The 15,942-nt window shown below is 39.7% G+C and overlaps 1 protein-coding gene across 3 annotated transcripts in view; it reads left to right on the top strand.

Annotated features, from left to right (window-relative positions):
* Positions 1-15,942, top strand: part of NAALADL2 (N-acetylated alpha-linked acidic dipeptidase like 2) — an 882,142-nt gene that overhangs the window by 710,268 nt on the left and 155,932 nt on the right. For all 3 annotated transcript variants that reach the window (XM_043521778.1, XM_043521780.1, XM_043521781.1), the window contains one exon: positions 2,766-2,912. In XM_043521778.1, the coding sequence (XP_043377713.1) occupies positions 2,766-2,912 (147 nt within the window). The remainder of the gene's footprint in view (positions 1-2,765; positions 2,913-15,942) is intronic.

Genomic DNA, 15,942 nt, shown 5'->3' with positions numbered 1-15,942 from the left:
TTATTGAACTGAGTATACAAGGAGCATCAGACAAGTTTCTGCTGCTTCTAATGTGACTTCAGTTTTATCAAATAAAGCCATTGACTTCAATCAGACTATTTATGTCAGTAAGTACTGCTTGGCATAAGTGAGAGTTACAGAATCAGGCCCGTAAGGAAGGACAATGAAAGGTACTCTCTATTATCCCGCTCTTTCTAGACAAGGATTCCAACATTTTTGAAAAGTGAAGTTGTCTTTTCTTTCCTTTTGATCACATAAGAGCGCTAAACACATTAATCTGTAGACAACCTTTCCCAGTACATAGAGTACAGGATCTGGCTGGTTTCATAACAGTACTGAGTGGGTGGATTTTTCACTCCTTTAAACAGTCACACATTGTGAAGTTGTTAAATGTCTTCCTAATGTGTTTGAAAACTACTATTTAAAGAATGGGTGGGAGGTTAAGTGAGACACCAGGAATGAAAGGATCCAATCAACTTAAAAAATCAAACTTCTATCTGAAATGTTTTAACAATTATGATTACAAGGAGCACATACGATTAATTTTTAATTTTTATATCCGTTTTTGTTTGTTTTTTCTGTACTTTAAAGAGCAAGAATTTATGTCCGTGGAGCTACACTAATTTACAGTAGCTGAGAAGCTAGCCCTTTGTTTAGAGACAGATCCATTTTTTCTCCTGGCTAGATAGTCAGCCAGGTTCCCTTGATGCTTGGATGGGTCTTCACACAACAGCAGGAGAGAAACAAATAATCAAGAATAAAGGACAATGGGAGTGCAAAACAACAAAATAATTGATAGTTGGAGTCCAGGTCGGAATATCACCTCCAAATACTTTACATAAGTTTTGGGCCGGATTCCAGTGCTCTTATTCATGTTGAATTATGCCTTCCTCCAGCACAATCTGACTGACAGAGATGACTCTGCTTGTGGTGTCGTACATGTACTATTCTATATGAGGAAGAAAGAATATTGGGACCTGGCTCTTTGTTTGTAATTGACTAGTCTCATGAATTTATTTTTTTTAAATGTTAAAGGATGAACAAAGCGCTTTTGAAACAGGCTATTCAATTACAAGGAGGGCACTAAGGAGTTGTAATATACTATATAGACTGTCATCCAAGCATTGTGGACTACTTTAACCTCTTACTATTCTTAAGAAAACCTAGGCAGCTTATTTTCTATCATAGATATTGAAAGCCTTTTTGCCTATTTATAAGGTGCTTAATTACCTAATGCATTTGAAAGCTACATTAGTACATGATGCTAGTACTCAGTCTTGGGTTTATTTTCTAGCTTTCAGCTTTCATTTATTGCACTTTCCTTGCTAAGATTTTGCCATGAAGTACTCCTGTGGCACAAGGATTATGAAGATATTATTGCACCGATTTTTTTAAACCAATAGCACAGAAAATTTGTACTATGTAGTTTCAACCTTTTCATTGCATTTCACTCCTTAACCCCTTGTCTGTGAGCCACTGTAGCACAGTCCTTTACATTGCCAGCATTTCATGGAACATTTCAAGTGAGATGACCAGATATCTGCTGCAGCACTCTGATGTTAGGGAGCTGTGACGCTGAGCCAGAAAGGGTTAAGCAACTTGCAGGCTAAATGACCCAAATTCTATCTTTTAAAGACATATTAGGAAAGTATGTAAATTGTAATTAGGGCTATTTCTTATAAATAGCTAACATAGCCATGTTAGATAGACTACAGCTTTGAACTGTAGACTTGTATTGTTAAAGAATTGGAAGAAGATAGTGATTGTAGTCTATGTTTACCTATATCTTGTTAGAGATTAACAATGTAACCAGAGGGTTCCTGTCTGTCACTGTGTTCTGTTGATTCAAAGATCAAAAGGGAATATTAATATTTAGATGAACTGGGAATGTGGTAATATCATTGTCTTCATTTCTCTTTGAAGTATGTAATAAACTATCTGTAAATGGCGGTAGATAGGTAGTTGCCTTATGCTAATCCATGTAGCTAATTATCGATGAGGCTTAGGAAATAGGTCTACTTCAAAGCCACGGTATTTTACCTATTATTCACCTACTGTCAAGAGGCTGCCAGGAAACTATAAAAAGAAGTCTTGGGCCCTGATCCTGTATCTCAGATCTGCTAAGGTTTCAGGGGAAGTTTGAGTCACAAGACTGAGGTCCCCCAGCTCCAAACTCGCTCACCCTGATATTGGACATTGGACTATAACCTATGGAACTAATTCTGAAAGAACTCTTTGCAACTCTAAAGCTCACCATCTGTGCTATAAGAAAAGGAGGATGTGTGGCACCTTAGAGACTAACAAATTTATTTGAGTATAAGCTTTCGTGAGCTACAGCTCACTTCATCGGATGGCATTCTTTGTAAGAGTAGGATGCTAATTCCCCAAATCATGGCCAATTTGGGTAATTGCATCTGCCTACCTAAATTCCCCCACCACTCTTTCATTTGAATATGATATTCACCTTCACTTCTACTCTGAAATAATCAGCCATGTGGCTGTGCACACTTAAACATTCCACCACAGAGGTTGCTGCCTTTAAATGGTGGATGAAATTATTTCTGTCTATATATGTAGCCAGATTCGAAGCTGATATGAATTGATGCATGCTGATTTGCACCAGCGGAAGATCTGGCCTGTGTTTTTAAATTGCTTTGGGGTCCTTCAAGCTGAAAATGCTGCATAAATATCAGATATTATCTTGAGTCATTACAGGTCAGTTGCAAATAATTAAATAACTGGAACTCTTGATTTGTTTTTTTCAGAGTCAGAGCCTTACCTGTCTGGGGAAAATGAAGTGCCCAGGATCCAATGTGAGTTCTGTGCAGATGCAGGGCGATTCTGATTATTTCATCAACCATCTTGGGGTTCCCACTGTGCAGTTTTCTTATGAAGACATCAAAACATTACAGGTAATTGTGAATGGAAAAAGACAACACAAGGGAATAAAAAAAATGCAGAATCTGGTTTTACTCAGTGTGATATTCCATGCCAAGTAGGTTACAGCAGAAAGCTATCTCATTTTAATGAATTATTTTAGATGTTTGGAAGTTTCTATAGTACTTAGAAATGTCAGTTCTTTGCAATGTTGTAGCATTCTATTTAAAAGATGTATACTGTCTTTTGCGTTTTGATAGAGCAGATCACTACAATCAAATTGCAATAGTAAGATTAATATCAAAATATAATTGTAATCTTCAGCATTCAGAGTAACGCCATGATATGTGAAGTGGTTTTTCTTATTTCTTGTTTTTGAGGGATATGTTTAAGGCTCTGTGTCATCTAAGAAATTACACAGTATGGATTAGCCAACCCAACTTGTCAGACAGCCTGCTACAAGAAAAAAATGAATATCTGTGTGTTTCTGTTGTTCTGTATGTCAAGGAAAGAAAAACCTTAAAATGCATTTTACATCTGTCTCCAAACTATGGGCAAAATTCTGCTCTACAATCTACAAGCGGCTGTTAACTCCCATCTACTGGGTTAGATTCCCAAATCCACTAAGACCACTTTCTGTGGCATAAATCCTGGCTTCTCCCCCTATCCTGAGTATATCTGGAGTGTATGCGGACATTGTTCTGTGGTGGAGTTTTAGTGGCACAGAGATCAACTGTGGTGGAGGGGAGCTCCACTATTTCTAATTCTGCCTTGCTCCGGCACAGTTCTAATTTGTCTCGAGGTTAGGTGGTTGAGGATTATAAAGACACAATTGGCTCCCTGTACTACTCACTCTGCACTACACCGAAGCAGAGTGGAGAATCTGCCCCACTGTTCTCAGTGCATTGGCCTCTGTTAGCCCCGTGCACTGGGGTGAATTTCACTCCCTATGTGCAATATTAATGGAAGAGTTAAACCGTGTTGCCATTTCCATAGTGTAGAGGAGGAACTGGTAACTCCAGCATTCTGGGCATGTAGGGTGAAACCACCAGGCACTGCAATATTTTGCTCTCCTCAGATGAACGAAACTCCCACTAGTCTCCTTCAAGATTTCTTCTCTCCCTATGCACGTAAACTGTTAGTCTTCATTCCTTCCAGAGTCATTGCAAAATGGCAACATACTTTAGCAGTGCATTTTTTGTCAACAAAAGGGGAAGTTTGGGGGTTGATAGAATTAATTAAAAATATCTGGTGCCAACGAAACCTTCTTGTTTTCTTTCAAGAATCAAACATTTTTCAAGCTGCTTCTCTTATTGTTATGATTATTATTTACTTTAAAAATAAATCAAGACCATTCTCATTTCAAGTAATATACTGCAATCAGCATATGTTCCTATCTAGATAACTCCTTCTGGGGAAATTTGGATCAATTTTTCTGTCCTTTGTATGAAAGACAGACTGGGATATAACAAAACAAGCATTTGGTTTACTGAACATCTATCACAATATCAAGATATATCCCTGAAGTCAAAAATGACTGACTTTAACTATTTTTGGACACAACTTCAAAATGGGAGTATTATCAGCAAGTGTGATTATAAACCACTCATAGTGACTATTTCCTTTATGGTGAGTGAAATAAATTCAGTACATAATGCTTATGGAGTAGTAAGTTCTAATGAGTCTTTCCATTTCTATATTTTCATCTGGATTCAAAAGGGAAAGAATATAAAGACCAACATTTTAAAAATAATCTGTGATTAGTTAGAATGTCATTTTATTATTTCTCACACCATGCAAAGGTCAGGACTGTGTCTTATCTACTGTTCTTTATAGCACCAAGCACATGGTTGTACTCATCAAATAAAATGTGACTTATTATTAACTGATTTTTTTTTTTTTAATGAGGGGTGAAAGTCACTCAGGGTTCAGGGAAGCCTGCACAAAACCCTATGCACCACTTGATTACAACTTAAGTCCTTAAGATATGGAATTTCATTCCCGGTGTGGAACCAGTGTGTTAACCTTTAGAAAGACAGAGCTTCTGTGCGGTCAGATAAGTACACTGGTTCTCTGTTCAAATGTTGTTCTTTCTATATAACTGATTTAGGAAGCTATTCAGGGTAACATGAAGCTCTTCTGAGCAGGGTCTGAATATTCTGTATATGGATTCTTTATGTGGCTAACGAGAAGATTTAGCATTCTATTTGATTCAAACAAAAATCTGTGGAAGATATGTAAAAATTTAGGATCACAGAGATTGTCATACTGGATCAGATTGAGTGTCTAGTCCAGTGTCCTGTTTCCAACAGGGGCCAAAACCAGACACTTCCGATGAATGTGTAGGAAGAAGGCAAATGTGGAGTAATCTAGCCTCCACATTTATGTCTCCTCCTAATCTCAAATAGCTAGAGATAGTCTTGCACCTTTAAACATAACATAAACATAATTGTTGGAAATGGGCCACTTCCACCCTGCATGAATTGGCCTCATTAGCACTACAAAAAGTAATCTTCCCTCTGTTGATATTCACTCTTTCTTGTCAACTGTTGGGAATGGGCCACATCCACCCTGATTGAATTGTTCTCGTTAGCACTGACCCCCACTTGGTAAGGCAACTCCCATCTTTTCGTGTGCTGTATATTTATACCTGCCTACAGTATTTTTCACTCCATGCATCTGATGAAGTGGATTATAGCCCATGAAACCTTATGCCTAAATAAATTTGTTAGTCTCTAAGGTGCCACAAGGACTCCTCATTGTTTTTGCTGATACAGACTAACACGGCTACCTCTCTGAAGCCTTTAATCATGAGGTTTAATATCTCTTCCACAAATTTGTTTGTTATAATTAATTATGGTAACTCTGCATATTCTTGATATACATATAAATGTCCAATCCCTTTTTGAATCTTGCTAAATTCTTGGCCTCAGCAACTTGATGTGGCAGTGAATTCCGGAGTTTAATCACAGGTTGTGTGAAAATTGTATTTCCTTTCAACAGTTTAAATTTCTCATCTTTTATTTTCATTGAATGTCCTCTTGTTCTTTTGTTAGGAAACAGGAAGAATAGAAGTTTGTGAGCTACTTTCTCTAGATCATTATATTACATTCTTTTATCATGTCTCCTTTCTAGTAATAGCCTACATTTTCAGAAGTGAATTTTTGGTTGCCTAAGTTGAGACATCTTATAGAGTCTTCATATTAAGAAATTCTGAGCACTCACCGTCTGAAAATAAATTTCCTTTTAAGGAGTCTCAAATTAGACCTCCAATACCTCTAAACACCTTTGAAAATTGGTGGCAATGTTTGTGAAAATCTACCATGTGGATAGAAGAGGACATGAAAATGGTGTGTTTCCTTATTTCTAACTATGAAAACATTTTAACATCCTGTTTCCCTGATTGTCGTGTTAAGCACTTTCTGTGCCTACACATGTTCCCTTTGCGGTTTAGATACAAAAATGAAACTGAGTAACAGGGCTGGATCCCTTTTCATCCTTAGCTTTGCTTGGCATCTGCACTGCTAATTTGCTAATGATTCAATTTCACAAATGCAGAGCAAACTATGGATGTGCCAAATGTTGGAGTGATCCTCTTTAGAAGATATTATGGTGTTAATGGAAATGTCTGTAGTCACAAGATTTAGTTTAATAAGTAGGTTTTCAATTTGTAAACACTGTTGCACCTATTAGGAGAATCATTCTGTTTCAGATTAAATGCAATGCAGAGGTTGGTTTAAAGGAAATGAAAAAGGAGACGCTTTCAGATTAAGAGGCAATGTTTATGACAGGCTTATGGTCCAATACACACTTAACAGCTGTTGCACGTAGTTTCTGTTCCAGATCTGGGTATTCACTATATATAGGGCATGTGAAAGAATCTGCAACCTTCATTGTATCAAAACCATATTCCTTTCCCCAGCAACATGTATGGTATTAACACTGAAGTTCCCATCAATATTGCTTATTTTACTCCTATAGAAAGTTTCATATTCCATCTTCTTTTTACAACTATTAATTATCATTTTGCTTTGAAAAAAATGGAGCAATATAGTTGAACTCGTAGAAGAAAATATTGGAGCATTTGATTAAATGTCACACAATGAATTTGAACTTTTAAGGCGCCGCACTCTATTGAAAATCTAGTTACTTTATCTCTTGTATTGTAAATTAATACCTTAAATAAATTATGTGATAGATATTATCTCCAGTCTTGAAGTTGATGTACCGCACCTTTCAGACCTTAGTGTATTTTGCCCTGAACCTCATAATATCTGCTTTATGTGAGAAATGAAACACTTAGAAAAATATGCAAATGTATGTAGGCAAGTGGATGGGTTTTTAGTACAAGCAAAGTTACTCAGCATGATTAAATTTGGATTCTCTTGATTATTTATTGTACTGGTTATGTGAGCAGTTAATCTTCCATCATTTACATGCCACTTCATTGATTTATTAACATTTTCTTATGAAACTGGCTCAGTGCTCATATAGTATGCTATATACTACCAGACATGAGCAGTTCAGGAGCGATTTAAGGATGCTAAATCTATTTTCTGGAGAAGGCTGGGAGTATCAAAAAACGATAGCACCGCTCTGAGAGAGGCACAAATTACGCTGATCTTGCATCCATTCTATTATATATTGAAGGAAGCTCCAATGCACAGCTTAGTAACTTTTGGCAGATACAGTAGTTGTTTGTTTCGTACACTGGTCAAACAGCACACGTTATCATGTAAAACCATTGCGACTCATCTAAGAACTGGTCCATTCAAAGTACTGCTCTCTGGCAGAAGGGTCAAAGAGTTCTCCCCCTAGTGTCATGTACAGAGCAACAGTTACAGATCAGCTACGGAAACGTATTTCTTGCACAGAGCGTGCAATGCTGATCCTCAGAGAGAAGGATATAAAAACTACATTGGCAGGAGCCTGAGAAGTAAATACGAGGAATTAAAAATGTAAGAGGAAACGCTCAGACCAGAAGAGTGAGCAAAAAATATCTTTTTTGAAATTTAGCTAATATACTGAAGCAATGTTTCAGGGAGGTGAGATTTCGATGGCAAACAGCTTTGGTTAGAACTGAGCAAGCAGACTGCATGCTAAGTGCCCAACCACCATGATAAAAATATACTAAGTGAAATGTAGTTCCTCTGTTTACTAACAGAAATACATAGCATTTTAGTCTCCTGGTAAGAAATCAAGTCGGAAGAGTTTTCAAGCAGGAAAATCACATTATTAATCTCTCCTTTTTCTAAGGGTCCTGCTGTTATTGCTTGGGGGAAGCCTCTGTCTCCATAGCCTCCGGGGCATTAGCTTTACCTCCAGGATGGATAACAACAGCTTGAAGGTCACTTTCTAATTCATCACATCAACAAGAGGAAGCCTGTCAAGGTTCCTCCCCCACTCTGAACTCTAGGGTACAGATGTGGGGACCTGCATGAAAAACCTCCTAAGCTTATCTTTACCAGCTTAGGTCAAAACTTCCCCAAGGTACAAAATATTCCACCCTTTGTCCTTGGATTGGCCGCTACCACCACCAAACTAATACTGGTTACTGGGGAAGAGCTGTTTGGACACGTCTTTCCCCCCAAAATACTTCCCAAAACCTTGCACCCCACTTCCTGGACAAGGTTTGGTAAAAAGCCTCACCAATTTGCCTAGGTGACTACAGACCCAGACCCTTGGATCTTAAGAACAATGAACAATCCTCCCAACACTTGCACCCCCCCTTTCCTGGGAAATGTTGGATAAAAAGCCTCACCAATTTGCATAGGTGACCACAGACCCAAACCCTTGGATCTGAGAACAATGAAAAAGCATTCAGTTTTCTTACAAGAAGACTTCTAATAAAAATAGAAGTAAATAGAAATAAAGAAATCCCCTCTGTAAAATCAGGATGGTAGATACCTTACAGGGTAATTAGATTCAAAACATAGAGAACCCCTCTAGGCAAAACCTTAAGTTAGAAAAAAGATACACAGACAGAAATAGTTATTCTATTCAGCACAGTTCTTTTCTCAGCCATTTAAAGAAATCATAATCTAACACGTACCTAGCTAAGTTACTTACTAAAAGTTCTAAGACTCCATTCCTGGTCTATCCCCGGCAAAGACAGAATATAGACAGACACACAGACCCTTTGTTTCTCTCCCTCCTCCCAGCTTTTGAAAGTATCTTGTCTCCTCATTGGTCATTTTGGTCAGGTGCCAGTGAGGTTACCTTTAGCTTCTTAACCCTTTACAGGTGAGAGGAGCTTTCCCCTGGCCAGGAGGGATTTCAAAGGGGTTTACCCTTCCCTTTATATTTATGACAAAGCCCAAGTTTAATACACAAGCAACTGAGGAGCTGGTATAAACACCACTCCACTGATTCCCCTGTTCTTTGGGCCCTGTTTGAAGGGGAATCTGACCAAGAAGCAAATGATGTAGAACAGTTTTCCAAACTATTCAAGCTAATTTCAGGAAATCTTAAGCAATAGCAGAGGAGTCTGTAGAAGCAGTGAGGAGTTGTGCTGAGAACACATCTGAGCTCTTCTAACAGAGAAAGGATGGTTCAGTGGTTAGGGCATTAGCTTAAGACTTGGTGACCTGGATTCAATTCCAAGCTCTACCACAGACTTCTTGTGTGACCTTGGGCAAGTCACTTAGCCTCTCTGTGCCTCAGTTCCCCATTGTAACATGAGGATAATAGCCCTGCTCTCCCCTGCAATAGTGTTGCAAGGAAAAATACATTAAAGATTGTGAGGCTGCTTAGATATTACGTGGTGGGGGCAGTATAAGTATCTAAGATATGTAGACAATAATTGAAGGTCCATGACTATGTCTTCCTTTTCTCAGTGGCATGTAATGGTACTATTACAGAAACAACCTTACTCAAATCTTCATCAGTATCCTAGAGCTGCACAAGTGAAGACATTCTAGAGCACAGTAGTTTGGTCCATCATTGTAACTCTCCATATTGTTGTAATATCTACATTGCTGGTGCAAAATCATAGACTTGACAGAAATTCCCGTGAAAAGCGTAAATTTCAAGTGCTAGTCTTTTCATTCCATTTTTGTACAGTACATTTCTATATTCTTGAATGTACTAAATTTGTATTTTCACAATGGTGTGGCTTCATATCAGTAAATAGAGCATTAGATATAAAAGATGAATGTGCACCATGCTGCTGGAAAGTACCTGTGCACAATTGCCAAACCACTGTATTTGACACATCATTGGTCACTGTGTTTATAAAGGTTCTGGAGAGTGGGGTGGGAGGAGAGAAAACCTTTTGTAGTGGTAAACACCCATTTTTTCATGGTTTGTGTGTATAAAAAGATCTTCTGTACTTTCCACAGTATGCATCCGATGAAGTGAGCTACAGCTCACGAAAGCTTATGCTCAAATAAATTGGTTAGTCTCTAAGGTGCCACAAGTACTCCTTTTCTTTTTGAGAATACAGACTAACACGGCTGTTACTCTGAAACCTATATAGGGATGGATCTTTTTAAAGTGTTTTTGTTTCAGCTTCCTTTATATTCCTTACCTATGGTCTGAGGGGGCTGTAAGGAGCAATACAAGTCTGATACTGCTCTCAGCTTCATTTCTGAACATCAGGAGCAACCGTTGAAGTCAATGGAGTTACAGTAATGTGAGATGAGAATCAGTTTCTGTGTGTGAATTCAGTTTCCTATTTGGTTGTTCCTGGTTCCATTTCTGTGCATTGATTGTATGTGCTTGCATGTCTGGTATAATGGAGACTATCCTTTCATCACTTAATTATTTCCCCTCTTCCTCTGCCCTTGCGTATTGCTTGCTTTCTTTTTCTTTCTTCCTCTGTCTCAGTTTCTATTCTGTCTTTTTTAAATCTCACTAATACAGCCGTTTCATATAAGTCTGTTTACTTCAAATGAATAATTGATAGCTGTGTTCTTCCATATGAAGTAACATCCACCTTAGGCTGAACTCTGCTCTTGTAAATGCCCTCCATAATCTAAGTAAATCTGATTGAAGTCATTGAAACTATGTTTCACAGCACAGCAGATGGGTAAACAGATTTGTAGTTAACAATTGTACTACTTGCTAGTGTACCCATGTGCCAAATAGGGAGAGATCTCTCTAAGACATCTAGAGCCAAGGTGGAAAGCGGAATGAGTTGTGTCTGGGTCACCATTGCTAGGCACATGCACAATTAGCATGCCATGCCCAGAAGTTTCTGGAATTGGGTTAGGTAGTTTTCTGCATGTTCAGTAGACTCCCTGTAGCTGGAATAATAAACTCCACTGGGTGCAAGTAGTCAGGTCAGCTGTTTTACAACAGGACATCTGACCTGTGTGGGTTGGGAGAAGCAGAGCTATAGGAGTAAAAAATAGTCTATTTCCCCCTAACTCTGAAGCATTTAGCAGCAGGTTAGTGCTACGGTTAACTTTCCAACACAGGGAAGCCCTAGCAGTGTTAGTTAGAAATAGAAAGAAGAAATTCTGAGGGAAAACTAAGTTCTTTCATTTTAATTGTATACCTCTCTTTATTTGATTTTAGCCAAACAGTTTTAAATTGTTTTAAACCAGTGTCATTCACTAACTCTTTTCTTATTTAAATGTGATGGTGGGGAAAGAGTTATTGATATTTTGCTATTCTCAGTTTTGTATTTTTCTTGTAAACGGGTTTTTCACTTATATACTGAAATACAGATTGGTTGGTTAGTTAGCTGACTAGCTAACTGAGTCACTCCACAGTCCAGCAGGAGAAGGAGTCTGTATGGGTTTCAGTTGGAGATTTCTGCAGTCAAGAGGAGGGAAGGTATTATTGCAGTGCTTTTGCCTTAGCAGACTATGTAGAGTTGACGAACAAAGACTGAAACTCAGGTGAACTCACCTAATCTTTTGGAACTCTGAGTTACTTGTCACTGGGTTTCTGTGAGACTGACCTGTTTAGATTTAATTTGTGTGTTTTATTTATATTTATCTATAACTGTGAAGATAATATATGTGGATTCTGAAGTAGCCTTGTAATATAGTAGAAATTAAGTTATTAACATTGTTTCTTTATGACTATAAGATTTTATAAAGTTGGTACTTAATTCTTAAGTTCATTACACCTGTTCTTGTTAGACTTGATTGTGGGCAGGTTCACCCTGTGCAATCCTTTCTGAAAATCCTTACTGACTGAATTCTGGGTCTGTATGTGCTTTTCTATAGGAATTATTTTAAATACTAGGAGAGGGGTAATGAAGTAAACTCTAGCTCTCGCAAAGGTTATCCTACCATAAAATGGTCTTTGTTTTACTGTGCACATTCATTAATTATTGTGTGATTTTTCTGTAATAACTCTAGATATGTCTGGAGAAGACTTATGAATGGGAAAAGAAAGAAGTGATGAGAAATGGGAAGAAGGAAGCAATTAAAGAAATAACTCTGGATTAGCTTGGTTAGCATGGTGTTGTGCAAATAAATGTTTGAGAAGCTTATATCCAAACAGAAGAATAGGACTGTCACTCCTGAGTTCTGTTCCTTTGTGACCTTGAATAAGTCCCTTTGACGAAAACTTTTTTAAAAATGGCCACTGATTTTAGTTGTCTCTTATATTTTAGGCTGCCAATTTTAAGCATTTGGGGTCAGATTTACAGAGAGGCTGAGCACCCCTAATTCTGTTTGATGTCAGTGGGATCTGTGGGTGGTCAATACACCTGAAAATCAGTCCCAAGGTGAGTCCTTTTGGGACAACCAAATTTAGCAGACTTTTTGAAAATGTTCATCTTAATTTCTCTGTGCCTGTAAAATAGGATTAGTTATTCTTGCTCATCTCTTAGCAGTAGCTAGCCCAAGCCTGGAAAGTGCTCTGAATATGAAAAGTGCTATAGCCACTAGGCAGTGTGGCCTAGTGGTAGAGTACTAAAGAGGGACCCAGAAAGCCTGGGTTCTGTTCTCAGGTATGTTACTGGCCTCCTGGGTGACCTTGGACATGTCACCTTTCCTCTCTGTGGCTCAGTTTCCCCATCTGTAAAGTGGGTATAATGATACTTACCTCTGTAAGCACTTTGACATTTATTCATAAACTATGTAAGAGCCATGTATTATTTATTAATATGTGTTTATTAATAAATGCATAAAACTTTAACTTTTGCAGCCATTTCAGTGCCATTTTATCTGTGAACCATTTGGAAGAGTTGTTGGCCTTTTTTCTCTATTTTTTTTTTCTTCAGGAAAGTAACTCACATAATGGTATTACTGGGAAACTAGGACTAGAATCCTGGTTTTTCCCTACACCTTAAATTAGCTAAAATAGAGAGGCAGAATAAATTTTTAGGGGTCTGCAGGGATTATTGTCCCCAGTACTTTCTAACAGCAAGAGAAGTGTCACCATTCATTGAAGAATTTTAAATCTACCATGGTTATTGGTGAGAGCAGAAGTGATTTGCTGGTGTCATTGATGCACTGGGGAGGATGTTTGGGAAGGCAGGATCCCCCTGCTGAAAGTCACTTTTTGAAGGCTAGTGTCTCCTTGTAAAGTCAAATTTCTTTTGAAAGAAGAGGGAGCATCACCAAGGATAACTGAGGCTGTGAATTGGAGAAAGTAAGTGTGGCTGCTGATACATAATTGTTACGTACACGGTGGGGATATTGCTAATCTTGCCCTGTTGGTGGTGAAGGACAGGAGAAGACCATGATTCTGGCTTGAGGAGGATGTGTATCTATTCAAGTTGAATGATTGCAATACTTCACCACCTTTACGACTTTCATCGCTGCTGAGACTCAGGATCATGTGTGGTATTTTGTTTCTCAAGAGACTAATTTAATCAAATTAATGATTCCCAAATATTTGTGTTGACCTGTTTGAAACACGTTAATGTTGAGGTAAAGAGGCAATTTTCTCTTTATTGTCAGTGGTGATTCTGGCCTTCTCGCGACACCTGCTAAGCATCTGTCTTTCACTTCCGTATCAACCTCACTGCATAATAGGGTTGCCAACCCTCCTGGTTTCTCCGGGAACCTCCTGGAATCAGGCTCTACCTCCCGGAGGCTACTGAAGCCAAACCAGGAGATTTTAGGTGCTAAAAGTCTGGCGGTGTAGTGGGGCTAAGGCAGGCTCTCTGCCTACCCTGGCCCCATACCAACTCCACAGCTCCCATTGGGAGCTAAGGGGGCAGTGCCTGCAGGCAGGGGCAGGGCACGGAACCCCCTTCACACGCACACCCAAGTCCACAGGGACATGCCAGCCACTCATGGGAGTGGTGCGGGTCCAGTGCAGGCAGGGAGACTGCCTTATCCCTGCTGCGCCGCTGACCCGGAGCCACCCAAGGTAAGCGCTGCCTGACTGGAGCCCGCACCCTTCACCCCCTCCTGCACCCCAACACCCTGCTCCAGCCTGGAGCCCCCTCCTGCACCCAAACTCCCTCTCTGAGCCCACACTACTCATCCCCTCCCACACCCTAATCCCCAGCCCCGAGCCTCCTCCCACAGCCCGCATCCCGCACCCTTAACCCCCTGCCCCAGCCCTGAGCCCCCTCCTACACCCCAACCCCCTGTCCCAGGCTCAGCCTGGAGCCCCCTCCCACACTCCGAACCCCTCAGTCTCAGCCCAGAGTCTGCACCCCCGCCCCTCCCCCCCGACTCCCTGCCCCAACCCAGTGAAAATGAGTGAGGCGGGGGAGAGCAAGCGATGGAGGGAGGGGGGATGGAGTGAGTGAGGTGGGTTCTCCGAGAAGGGGCAGGGCACGGAAAGGGGCTCGGGGAAGGGGCTGCGCAAGGGTGTTTGGGTTTGTGTGATTAGACAGTTGGCAGCCCTACTGCATAATTATAATACCAAAAGCAACCGGGTGGATTGGAGGCTGCTGTGCTGTCTCTTCCTCCTTTTGCACCAGGCCGGGTTCCACATGCAGTTTGGCCCTGATGGCTTTTACTAGAAAAAGGAATTTACTGGGTTCCTACTGATTTACTGCACTTATCATTACATAGCAAACTGGGATGAATATTTCATAGATAAAGACATTGAGATGATACAAATATGACTTAGTTTAAAAGTGCTAGCAGATCAGTTTAAAACTCAAAAGTAAACTATTGGATATTTGGTAAGTGCTTCAGTTATACGAGTTAATAAACGTTGAAAGCTCTCTGAGGCTAAATTCATAGTGCAATACATTAGACAGAAAACCTGGAAAAGTTGTTTGACAATTACAAATAAAAGCCATCAGTGCTTACATTCAGGTGCCGTGAGAGTAGATTTCAAAAAGCTCAGCCTTTCTGCATTTTCTGAACGGAGGTGGCACCTGTGTTGTGCATAATAGCATGGCTGTGGTGCCTCTCAGAAGGAACGCTGCTGATGAGAGAGCCTAAAAAAGGTAAAGTCAGGTTTGCAAAACATGGAATTCCAGTGGCATTGTCCCTGAGTGAAGCCTCCTGTGGGTGGAACACTGGGATCAGTGAGGTCAATTCAAGCTCAGTTGCAGAAGCCTTTGCCAGATATTGGGAGTCAGCCTTTCTCCTTTCCAGACGTTGCAAATTCAGAATGCACATATAGATGAATACATTGGACAGGGACTGAAATGAACTAGGTGATTATATAATGCCTGGTACAATGGGACCACAATCTGATTGAGGCCCTTAGTTGCAGCTACAGTGTAGATGGTTTATAATAAAACATTCCCTTTTAACCCTTTTCTTAATATTTTTGTAAGCCTCCAGAGGCTTGGTTTCTGCACGCTTTTTCATAGGTGAGGTAGACTAGCCACAGGTAGCGTTCCCTCAAGAAATTGTGGTTTCACATAGCTTGCAGTCAGCTGTAACAAGGTTACATTGATGTACTCTAATTGGAAATTGTGTATAGTGCTTCTTTCCCTGGCTCATTTTGACCCCAAAAAAGTCCGTATGGGGCCATACACAAAACGAGCAGAGTTTAGACAATTTGTGTTTAAAATCTGCCAGTTGTGCTTACTGAGAGTCAGGCAACTTTTCAGGATTGGTACCTTTTTAAGGGCTCAGTATTCAAACTGTACCAGAGAGACAGGAACAGATTAGTCTATGGATTCTTCTTCAGAACTTCTGCAAAAGTGCCTTTTCCAGAAAGACATGTATTATTGGCTTTTTA

The sequence above is a fragment of the Chelonia mydas genome, chromosome 9 (genome assembly GCF_015237465.2).
Source record: "Chelonia mydas isolate rCheMyd1 chromosome 9, rCheMyd1.pri.v2, whole genome shotgun sequence".
In the NCBI taxonomy this organism is placed as follows: domain Eukaryota; kingdom Metazoa; phylum Chordata; order Testudines; family Cheloniidae; genus Chelonia; species Chelonia mydas.
The sequence above is the reverse complement of the archived record's forward strand: the minus strand, read 5'-3'. Positions and strand labels throughout refer to the sequence as shown.